Consider the following 12,088-nt stretch of genomic DNA (forward strand, 5'->3'; position numbering starts at 1 on the left):
TTATATGTATATATTGTATATAAAATATACATTTAAATGTATTTATGCCAGAGGGCCATTCAAAAATCTCATTTATTATGGGGATTTACATGCCAACGGTACAATTAACTTCTGTAAAGCACATTGCTGTTTAGAAAACACATAAGCAATGTCATGTAGAGATTGAGACCATGGTCCTTGAACTGAATTTGAATCCCACCTCCACTTACCCACTGAGCCCTTTCCTACCTCATGGAATTGTTATGAGGATCAGATGAGACAACTATAAAGCTCCCAGCATAGTGATTCTGATTATTTTATATTATTTGATCTTTTGAGTCCAGGAGTTTTGGCATAAGCCATAATTTCCAATTCTTCAAATAGCAGGTAGTATTAGAACTTTTCAAACCACTTTTTGTATGGAATAATATTCTGAAATGGGAATTGGAGACAAAATGGAATCGCTGATTTATCCAAATGTTTAAAAAGCACTTGTTTTCCATGAATATGAGATGCATACTCATCTCATCTCACCTGTTTTGCAGGCGCTCGAGGACTGTGCCCAGGAGCAGGTGCGGCTCAGAGCCCAGGTGCGCCTGCTTGAGACCCGGGTCAAACAGCAGCAGGTCAAGATCAAGCAGCTTTTGCAGGAGAAAGAGGTCCAGTTTCTTGATAAAGGAGAGGAGAATAGTGTCATTGATCTTGGAAGCAAGAGGCAGTATGCAGGTCAGAATGGACTTTTCTTAAGTGTTTCAATAACTTACATTACACACCCATATGCAATGATAGTGCTAGTTATTTGTTTGCTTCAGGTTTTGCTAAAAAGCTTTTCCTATTTCAATAACAAGCAATATGAAGCATTATATCAATTTTAAAGGTCTTCTTTCACACACTACTTTTTTCTGTCTCTGCAGGGGCATTTAATGTGAACGCTAAATATCTGAGAATGTATATTATTTAATAAGAAATCAGGACAATAGATTGAATACTGATGTACATGGCCAGGCACGGTGGCTCACACCTGTAATCCCAGCACTTCGGGAGGCCTAGGTGGGCGGATTACAAGGTCAGCAAATCCAGACCAGCCTGGCCAATATGGTGAAACCCTGTTTCTACTAAAAATACAAAAATTAGCTGGGCATGGTGGTGGATGCCAGTAGTCCCAGCTACCTGGGAGGCTGAGGCAGGAGAATCACTTGAACCCGGGAGGCGGAGTTTGCAGTGAGCCGAGATCGAGCCACTGCACTATAGCCTGGGTGATACAGTGAGACTCCGTCTCAAAAAAAAAAAAAAAAATCTAGTGTACACATGGCAGATTACAAATGGGAATTTTTGCATTTGAGCTTTGTGTTTGTGTATCTTTCCTTGTTACATGTATGCAGTTTTTCCTTCTGAAATCCTAATGTGCATCAGGGTGGCAAATAAGGTAAAAAATAAAGGAGCAGAGAAAGGAAAAAGAACCAGAATTACTAAGGAAAATAAAACAGTAGTTTTTTTATAGGTATATTTAATGGTTTCATAATGTTCCCTTTGATGAGGTCAGTATTTCTCCCGAGAAACTAAATGATTTTAAACTGGCAACACATTACACACATTGCTGCCCATATCATTATTCTCTATGGAAAACTGTTCATATGAATTCCTCCAGAAGTAAAAGGCATCTTTTAGAGTAAACAAACAATGATTGCCAGAAACAAAAACAATGCTAGCTAGAGCAGTTTGTCCATATGTCTACTCAAGCACTACCATGCTACATTGTAATTTCTGGTTATGAGTCTATTGTGGTCAACTAACTGGGCACTTTGTAAGGTCTAAGATGATGTTTAATGTGCTTTTATCTCCGTGTTGACTATTGGAGTGCCTAGAACATAGTGGATCCTCATATTCATGAATGAAAGGAAGATAATATGTAGGGAGAGGAATAGCAAGATAAGCAAATAGAAATTGGGAAATCTATTTGACCGGAATTGAAAGACCGTAGAGGTCAAAGAGATGCCAATCTTATGGGAAATAGAAACATCTTTATTTTCTGCTTCTAAACATACAATTGTCGGATATAGGAGTTGTGACAAACTTAGAGCCTATGCTTCAATAAAATACTTCAGGGCACCTGGCTAGCTCAGACCGCAGTGCATGAGGCTCTTAAAATGCTCCCCTTTTTGCTGGGCGCGGTGGCTCACGCCTGTAATCCCAGCACTTTGGGAGGCCAAGGCGGGCAGATCACGAGGTCAGGAGATCGAGACTATCCTACCTAACACGGTGAAACCCCGTCTCTACTGAAAATACAAAAAAATTAGCCGGGCGTGGTGGCGGGCGCCTGTAGTCCCAGCTACTCGGGAGGCTGAGGCAGGAGAATGGTGTGAACTCGGGAGGCAGAGCTTGCAGTGAGCCGAGATCACACCACTGCTCTTCAGCCTGGGCGACACAGCGAGACTCCCTCTCAAAAACAAAACAAAACAAAACAAAAAACTCCCTTTTTCCCTACCAACATCCTTATCTCCCTCTGCTCAGACTCTTCGCCCTGGGCTTCTGCTTCTCTGTTGACCAGCATCTTGATCCAACTGCCCTACCTCTGGCCCTTAGAGATCAGAAAGAGGCCAGAGTCACTGGTCTGCAGTAGTGGGGATGGCTATAGCATGAAGATGGCCTGTGCCTCTGGAGCCAAGAGGAACCAGGGATAGTTCGGGTAAAAATGGGCTTGGGAAGCAAACAGACTATCATTCAACGGATGAGCATACAGATTAAGGGATCCCAAAAGTACCTACAAAGCTGATCTCAAGGGCAAGGAACTGGTAGATGCAAGCGGAGCACCATTATTCCAAATGTCAAAACAAGTCCAAGACTCAGGGTGTCTATTCGAACACATTCTGAGCAGGTTATTGACACAGACTCAAGGGGCAATCATGGCAGGAGGCAGCTAATCAGGAGACAGCTAATCAGATATTTCTTCCCAGGACTCTACAACCAGTCATGGGAAGACTGAGGCTTAAGTGCTGTGTTAGTCCGTTCTCATACTGCTATAACGAAATAACTGAGGCTGGCTCATTTATAAAGACAAGAGGTTTAATTGACTCCTGGTTCTACAGCCTGTAAAAGAAGCATAGCAGCATCTGCTTCTGGAGAGGCCTCAGGAAACTTACAAACACTGCAGAAGGCAAAGCAGAAGCAGATACATCTCACGTGGTAGAAACGGGAGAAAGAGAGAGAGGGAGGAGGTGCCACACTTTTTCAAACAACCAGATCTCATGAGAACTCACTCACTGCACAGTACCAAGGGGGATGGTGCTAAACTATTCATGAGAACTCCACCCCCATGAGCCAATCGCCTCCCACCAGGCCTTCCCTTCAACACTGGGAATTACAACTCCACATGAGATTTGGTGGGGACACACATTCAAATCATACCAAGAGCTGAAAATCCAGTCCTTGTGTTGACACTGCTGGAGAGCAGATTTGGGAAGCAAGGGGTCACCAAGGAATAACACAAGATATCAGGTACTTGGAAATTACAATGCCAAGGTCAGAAGGATTAACTGTACAAGCAGGAGTTAGAAGTCCTACAGAGATGGTTCAGAAAAAGCATTATAATTATTATAAATATGAGACTGTTATAATAAGACAGATGATAGGAATTCTAGATGACTTTTTTGATATAAAAGCCAAATAAATCAGAATTTCAGTAGATTAACAATATTCTTCATATATTAAGTACAAGTATGAAGGCGAAAAAGGGTGAATAAAATATGAAATATAAATATAGTTCAATTGTCCCTTATTTTTAACATATAGGCAAATAGTACTAGAGAGCCTACTAAGAACAGAAAATAAACAAAGTATATAACATAAAAATTGCAATATAATATAATGTAATACCTATTATATTATATAAAATATATAAGAACTTGCTCACATCAAAGTTTATGTTTTTGGTGTCCTTAAATTTAAAATAATTAAATATTCATATATATAATCTGTAGAAATATAAATTTATAAATTTTTTGTTCTGAGTTACAAGTTGCTTTATTATTACTAAATTAGTTATTTTCTGAATTCTAATTTATCTGATGGTTGAAAACACTCAATTACACACAACCTAGCAATTTGTGCAAACAATGCCCATAGCACATGGTTTTATACAGCATATCATTAAACTGTATCTTTTTTTTTTTTTTTTTTGAGACGGAGTCTCAGTTGCCCAGACTGGAGTGCAGTGGCTGGATCTCAGCTCACTGCAAGCTCCGCCTCCCGGGTTTACACCATTCTCCTGCCTCAGCCTCCCGAGTAGCTGGGACTACAGGTGCCCACCACCGCGCCCGGCTAGATTTTTTTGTGTTTTTTAGTAGAGATGGGGTTTCACCGTGTTAGCCAGGATAGTCTCGATCTCCTGACCTCATGATCCGCCTGCCTCGGCCTCCCAAAGTGCTGGGATTACAGGCTTGAGCCACCATGCCCGGCCTAAACTATCTTTTTTTAAACATGTGGATGCTAGTGAATTATGAATTAAAAAGTTACTGTATCAATTTCATATTAACTGGTGGCAATCACAAAAATCTGGCATCACCACCACAGTTCAGTTGACAAGACCACTGCTCCACCATCTCCCCTTCTGCAGGAGCCCCCAATCTGCATGAGTGTCTTGAGGCGGGATACAAAGTGGCCTAAGGTGTTGACTCTGAAGCTTGATTTCAAAGTCTACCTGCCCATCTTGCTAGCTGCAGCCTTTGGGCAAATTACATAACCTGTGTATTGCCCATATTCCCCATCTGGAGAATGGAAATGATAAGAATGCTGTGTATTTGTTGTGAGGATTAAAATATATTAAAATTAGTAAATATATTTTGCCCAGGTGCCATGAATCATGCCTATAATCCCCGCACTTTGGGAGGCCAAGGTGGGAGGAACACTTGAGGCCAAGATTTCAAGAACAGCCTGGGCAACAGCGTGAGACCCTAATACTACAAACAACAGCAACAAATTGCCAGGCTTGGTGGTGCATGCATGCAGGCCCAGCTACTCAGGAGGCTGAGGCAGGAGGATTGCAGGAGGAGTTTGGGGCTGCAGTGAGCTATGATTGCGCCACTCACAATCACTCTGTTATAGCCTGGGTAACAGTGAGACCCTGTCTCTCAAATTAATTAATTAAATTAAATGAGTTAATATATTTAACATAGTAGAGCGAAAGAAGTACTCAATGAATGCCAGCTATCTATGGACATTATTATATCCTTGTTTTCAAGGGCGAGAGCCCACTCACTCTACCCTACAAGAGTATTGCATTCTGTCAATATTAACTTAATTGCACATTTAAAAATAACAAAGAGAGCAAAACTGAATTGTTTCTAACACAAAGGATAAATGCTTGAGGGGATGGATACCTCATTTTCCATGATGTGATGATGATACATTGCATGCCTGTATCAAAATATCACATGTACCCCAATAAATACATACACCTACTATGTACCCAGCTTCCTTTATCCTTTTATTTTTTTCCTTATGTTGCCTAGAGGTGAGAATGGCGGTAGCAGGGCCAGTTCTGGCATATCCCGGCATGCTCTGGGGAGTGGCAGCTGACCTCTTTTGCTGACCTCTTTTTGTGTTTAGAATGTGGGGTACTTCGTGCCTTTGGTTCTCAGCGTTGAGCCTCAGTCACCATCCTGAGACAACAGGAAAAAGCCCATTTGGCAGGCTGTCATGTCACTTTATGAGCTTAAACATTCAGCCTTCCAACATAGCTTGCTTTCTGCATGATCAGAGAAAGGAGGCACATCACCCAGTTTAATACAGTGTTCGTCAAAACAGAAGGCAGGACCCCTTGGCCTCACTCTAGTATTATGTAAATATTCAAAATTCTTTTTCTTTAGAAAAAAAAAAAAACTCCCATGAACACAAAGCTCTTTAACCTTGTTTTTCTTCTACCTATTCTACAGGGAGTTGAATGGGTCAACTCACATTTTGAAAATCACAATTTTAAATATCAAGTTAATATCTTAAATTCTGCATTTTTCAAACTTTCTGCTGTCACAGTTTAAGTCACATTTCCCGAAGCAGACTTCTTAACATGTTAGCTATAGGCAAGTTGAACTACTGGTGCTTTTTTGCTTTTTTAATGTTGATTTACTTGTTGGGGGTTTTGTTGTTGTGTTACTGTTTTTGTCAGTCGAAAGCTTTTCTTAAATTGTGTTTGGCATTTTCTTCTGGGGAGAAGGAAAATTTTAAAAACAAGACCAAAAAAATAACAAACTCGCAGTTAGCATAAAATAATAACAAGCAGAAAATGTTGGCTGAAACCTCTATATTCACTAAGTTTTCCAGAGGCAAATGTTATAGCTAATCACTTCCATATTTGCCTGGAAAAGAGTTTGACCTTTGTGAGTCTTTGGTGTTCAGCTCTTCGGTAGGAAATTAAATGTAAGCAAAAAGCTTCTTTCCAAACAGGGCTAAAATCTGCTTACTTTCATAAAAGTGTTGTGCTATACACTTGACTACACGATGTAAACCTTATAACAACGTTGAACTAATTTTAGGTAATCATTTTCTCATTGTTTTGCTTCTTGTTTAATCGCCAAAACAGGATCTTTTTTGTAATTTAGCATGTATTTGAACACTTGTGCTTCTGAATGTTGAAAATAAATCTATGAATAAAGTCTAAATCATGACAAAGGTAAACATCTCACCAAAGCAGTAGTATATGATCAGTCCCAGCCACGTGAAGGCTTTATAAATTGACTAAGGTTCTTTCTTTTCTTTTCTCTTCTGATTTCTATGGCCTATTCAACCTACTTAATGTGCAATATATTTTATCTGTAACAAAACGAGAGAGTTATAAATTTGGCAACTTAGTATCAAAACAATGAACATGAGAAAGAACTTTAAAATATGCTACAAGAATGGAATTATCCAATCAGAAAAACATTTTTTTTAAAGGAACTTAACAGAGCGACAGGGGTAAAAGTGTAAAGTTGATGATGTCATAACATTTTTATTCAAATGTTTGTAGATGGCTCTTCTTAAGACTATCTGTTTATAGTGGCCACTACTTCAGTCATCCTAAAACATAGTTTGCTATGCATCTAAACAATAGAGAGGTCTCTATTTGCCACATTCTCTAAGTCTGTACAGATCAACCTAGGTGAGACCCAATGGGTATTAATTTACATCACCCTCAGGTGGCTTAAGAAACAGGTCTCACCTTTTGCAGGGTGTGGTGGCTCACACCTGTAATCCTATCACTGTGGGAGGCTGAGGTGGGCGGATTGCCTGACCTCAGGAATTTGAGACCAGCCTGGCCAACACGGCAAAATCCCATCCCTACTAAAAGTACAAAAAATTACCCAGGTGTGGAGGCACATGCCTGTAATCCCAGCTACTTGGGAGGCTAAGGCAGGAGAATTGCTTGAACCTGGGAAGCAGAGGTTGTAGTAAGCCGAAATCGCACCACTGCACTCCAGCCTGGGTGAAAGAGCAAGACTCTGTCTCAAAGGAGGAAAAAAAAAAAAAAAAAAGAAAAGAAACAGATACCATTTTTTGGTGACAAAGGGGTAGCATGTTTGCTTCAGTGTTCAAAGAAATACCACAGCAAAAAAGAATTAAGGGATGAAACAAATAGCGGAAGCTTGCCGTTTTCAGCAAAAACATCTAAGAATCTACAGACTTTTAGAAACTTCAGTGAGCTAATAAAAAATCTAATGAGGCTAAGAGGTTATAAGATTTTGAGAAGATTACAATTTCGGGTTCATTTTCAGATGTCCAGCATGATTTCTCATGCTCTAAGTCGAGATACCCTGTGGTAACTTAGTTGTTTGGTGTTAATATTTCTGCTTTCGTTTTTAGCTTCACGGGTGAGATAAATTTTACTATTCTGTCTGATAAAACTGTAAGTTCCACCTAAATACATTGTTATTAACAGATTACACATAACTTGCTTTTTAACATTGTTTCCTACAAAACTCAGAAATTAGAGACTAGGCCAGGCGTGGTAGCTCACACCTGTAATCCCAGCACTTTGGGAGTCTGTGGTGGGAGAAGAGGATTGCTTGAAGCCAGGAGTTCAAGACAAGCCTGGGCAATATAGAGACACTCCCTATCTCTACAAAAAAAAAAAAAAAAAAAAAGTAAAAGAAAACAGAAGAAAGAAACAAAAAACTAGATTCTTATTTCACTCCCTTTTTTTTCCTCCATGATTATATCACAGATTCAGGTGGCAACTAATAGCTAAGAAAATAAAACTTTCCTAATATCCACTGGAAGATGTACAAGATGCAATTTTAAAAGGCTGATTTCTATACCATGTGTTATCCGTCTCCGGTGATATTGAGTAGTCTCATTCGGAGGCTCCGCAAGGGGAAGAAAAGACACATAATGAATGTTACATTACCTTGTTTTAAAAACAGATTGTTCAGAGATTTTCAATGATGGTTATAAGCTCAGTGGATTTTACAAAATCAAACCTCTTCAGAGCCCAGCAGAATTTTCTGTTTATTGCGACATGTCCGACGGAGGAGGATGGACTGTAATTCAGAGACGATCTGATGGCAGCGAGAACTTTAACAGGTGTGCTCACTATGACATAAGAATTTATTTGTAGCAGCAAATGTGAGATTTATAAGTCAAATATTTTGATCATATCCTGAAGTCTATTAATGAGACAGAATTTCATTCTCTCTAAATAAGAATGCTGAAAATGAATTAACAAATCAAGAAAATATTGGAGGTGGTGGTAGCATGGGGTGGGTGGTGCTCACTTTGGTACCACAAATGGAGTTTGCTAAAATCAGCTTCCACTTTACATTTTTTAGAGGATGGAATGACTATGAAAATGGCTTTGGAAATTTTGTCCAAAAACATGGTGAATATTGGCTGGGCAATAAAAATCTTCACTTCTTGACCACTCAAGGTAAGGTTTGAATGATGTCAAATTTATTTGGAATACAATAAAAACAACACTACAATTTTTTTTTTTACCAAATTATAGGCAATGGAACTAATTCAATAATTGGTATGATTTACAGATGGTAGTGATAACTTTTGGGCAATAATCCCAAATGTAAAATGTGGCTGCCTAAGATTAGAAACAGAAAAAAAAACTAGAATTAGGTTGGGGGAATTGTTTTCTCATATATATGTATGAGAAATATCTATACATATAGATATATAGATATTTATAGATAGTGATATATTCTACATAGATATATATATCTATACTTTGTGAGAAGTAATAAATGGCTGTTGATTTTAAGCTACTAGCTTAAATATATCAGATATATAGATATATATCACTAGATATATAGATATATATCACTATATATCTATATAGAATATATAGATATTCTATTTCTGAAAAGGATATGAAATGTCTAATTATTCTTTTTTGATGCCTTGAGTTCCTGAAGATTATATATACTGTATCAGTTATCTAATGTCACAATAATACCATGTAACAATCCCCTTTCAAAGCTAGCGGCTTAAAATCAACAGCCATTTATTACTTCTCACAAATCTGCAGGTTGGCTGGGTGATTTTGCTGATCAGGGCTGGGCTCTCTCTGCTGATCATGGCTGGGCTTGCTTATAAATGTGCAATCAACTTCCTGATTGAAGTTGCTGCTCTACAATGGAAGGATTCCACCGGGCTCCATAGGGTCTCTCATATTCCAGCTGGCTAGCCTGGACTTGGTCTTGTAGCACAGACAGGGTTCCAGAAAAAAGAGTGGATGTATATAAGTCTCTTGAGATCTAGGCTCAGAACTGGCATGGAATCATTTTTCTTCTATTGGTGAAAGCAAATCACAGGAGCAGCTCAGACTTTTTTAAAAAAGGAAATAAATAATAGGAGGAGTTATGAAGACATATTTTGAGAGGGAGGTGAAAAATTGGGGAATTGGCGCTATTTTTCCAATAAAATACCATAATATATGAAATGTCCATGTTTCCACATACCTCTCATCTTTTATATTGAAATTTTTTCAAAGATGCAACCAATTTGAAAGAAGTTTCAACCTACCCCCTGTATCCTACATTAACATTTTACTTTGCTTGTTTTTATTACGTGTCTATCCATTTGCCCATTACTCAATCCATCCATCAATCCATCTTTTCTGTATATATATTTCAAAGTAAATAGCAGACATCCGGACAATTCTCCCTATATACTTTTAAATTCTTATCTTTAGAGTTTATTTGTCTAAAATATCATTGCTTTGATAACAAATTTTCCAAACTTCTATCTCCCATGTTCTTTTGCTCCAATCCATTGTCTTCCCTACCTCTGTTGTAGTCTGAGATTACCATCAGTCTCACTCAAGTCTTATCCTGAATCCTTCATAAAAGGCAACTGTAATGCCCAAGAAAGCATGCTAAGTTGCACTGCAATTGCATTAAAAATAAAACAGCTGGGCATGGTGGTTCATACCTGTAATCCCAGCACTTTGGGAGGCTGAGGCAGGTGGATCCCATGAGGCCAGGAGGTTGAGACCATCCTGGCCAGTATAGTGAAACCCTGTCTCTACTAAAAATACAAAAATTAGCCAGGCATGGTGACTCACCCCTGTAATCCCAGACACTTGGGAGGGTGAGGCAGGAGAATTGCTTGAACCCAAAAGGCAGAGGTTGCAGTGAGCTGAGACTGTGCCAATATACTCCAGCCTGGATGACAGAGTGAGACTCCATCTCAAATAATAATAATAATAATAATAATAATAAATTAATTAAAATAAAACAAGAGTTCATTTTTTCCATCCAAGTTCTGGAAAGCTATTGGTGTTTCTATATTTATAGTAGTAGGATTATGGTTACAAAGTTCTTTGAGACACTAGAATAATAAACATTAGACAGGATGAGTAATCCTAGAAACCTTATACTTTCTTTATATGTCCTTGTTATGACCAGTGCTCTCCAAATTTATATAAGGCTTCCTTTCCTTTAACATATCTATTATTCTAGTTTTAAGTGTTTTATACCAGATATATAAAATTTGCCATACCAACTTCTGTTTAATTTGCACGTTAATATTTGTCTGGTTTCTTATTGAAGCTATGAAAACCCCAGAGCAGTAACCCTTAGCTCTTTCTAAATAGATGAAATTCAAACTTATTTTTTTTCGAGTTATTATGATGTACATATTTGCCCAGAGGAACTTTACCAACAAACCTGTTGCCATTCATATTTCAACTTGGTACTCAGGCTGGCTAATCTCATGGCAGTAAAAATGTATTTTTCAGTACCTAGGCCCGCAATCATATATCCCAATAACCCAGACAATAGGCAGTGTTTTTGTCTCTGCATTCTTTAATTATGAGAGCATTACGGCTAATGAATTACCTCTGGGAATGGCTTTATCCCCACTACATAAATCTTGACTAGAAGTAGTGGCCATAAAATTGATTTAGAAATGGTAAATGTAATTTGTTTACTTACTGAACACAGAGACATTTAAATGGTTAGCCAAAAAACTGAGACTTTACGTCTCTTCTATAATAGAGGTTTTTTTTGTTTTGTTTTGTTTTCTTGTTTTGTTTTTTGTTTTTTTTGAGACGGATTCTTGCTCTGTCGCCCAGGCTGTAGTGCCTTGGCTCACTGCAACCCCTGCCTCTTGGTTCAAGCAATTCTCATGCCTCAGCCTCCTGAGTAGCTGGGATTACAGGTGCCTGCCACCATGTCCAGCTAATTTTTGTATTTTTAGTAGAGACGGTGGTCTCACCATGTTGGCCAGGCTGGTTTCAAACTCCTGGCTTCAAGTGATCTGCCTGTCTCAGCCTCCCAAAGTGCTGGAATTACAGGTATGAACCACTGCATCTGGCCTGTAACAGAGTATTTTTAAAGACAGTTGACTTAGCCTGCCTTGCTGCTCTTATACACTCTACAGTCTTGTCTCACGTGACCTTTACTACCTTGAGAGAGCTCCCTGGGGCAAGGAAATTGTGGTGCTAAATTAACAAGCCCAAGAGAGGCCCACATTCCCTCTTAAAGGGACTCCAGTCATGAGGAATCCAGCATTCCCTGCTCCACAGCCTTGCGTTTGTTTATAGGACTCCTTCAGGCTGTTCTCTTGTCTGTCCTCTTCTGCTGCTAGTGTGTGCACCCTTAAGCTTGAGGGGAGGCTAAAGAAAGGC

General features: G+C 38.9%; 1 protein-coding gene across 2 annotated transcripts in view; it reads left to right on the top strand.

The window, feature by feature from the left end:
- The window catches only part of FGL1 (fibrinogen-like 1), a 35,117-nt gene that overhangs the window by 12,639 nt on the left and 10,390 nt on the right, over positions 1 to 12,088 (top strand). For both annotated transcript variants that reach the window (XM_011934869.1, XM_011934868.1), the window contains 3 exons: positions 525 to 705; positions 8,373 to 8,532; positions 8,778 to 8,875. In XM_011934869.1, coding sequence (XP_011790259.1) covers positions 525 to 705; positions 8,373 to 8,532; positions 8,778 to 8,875 — 439 coding nt within the window. The remainder of the gene's footprint in view (positions 1 to 524; positions 706 to 8,372; positions 8,533 to 8,777; positions 8,876 to 12,088) is intronic.

This window comes from Colobus angolensis, unplaced genomic scaffold (assembly GCF_000951035.1).
Source record: "Colobus angolensis palliatus isolate OR3802 unplaced genomic scaffold, Cang.pa_1.0 Scaffold14, whole genome shotgun sequence".
Classification (NCBI taxonomy): domain Eukaryota; kingdom Metazoa; phylum Chordata; class Mammalia; order Primates; family Cercopithecidae; genus Colobus; species Colobus angolensis.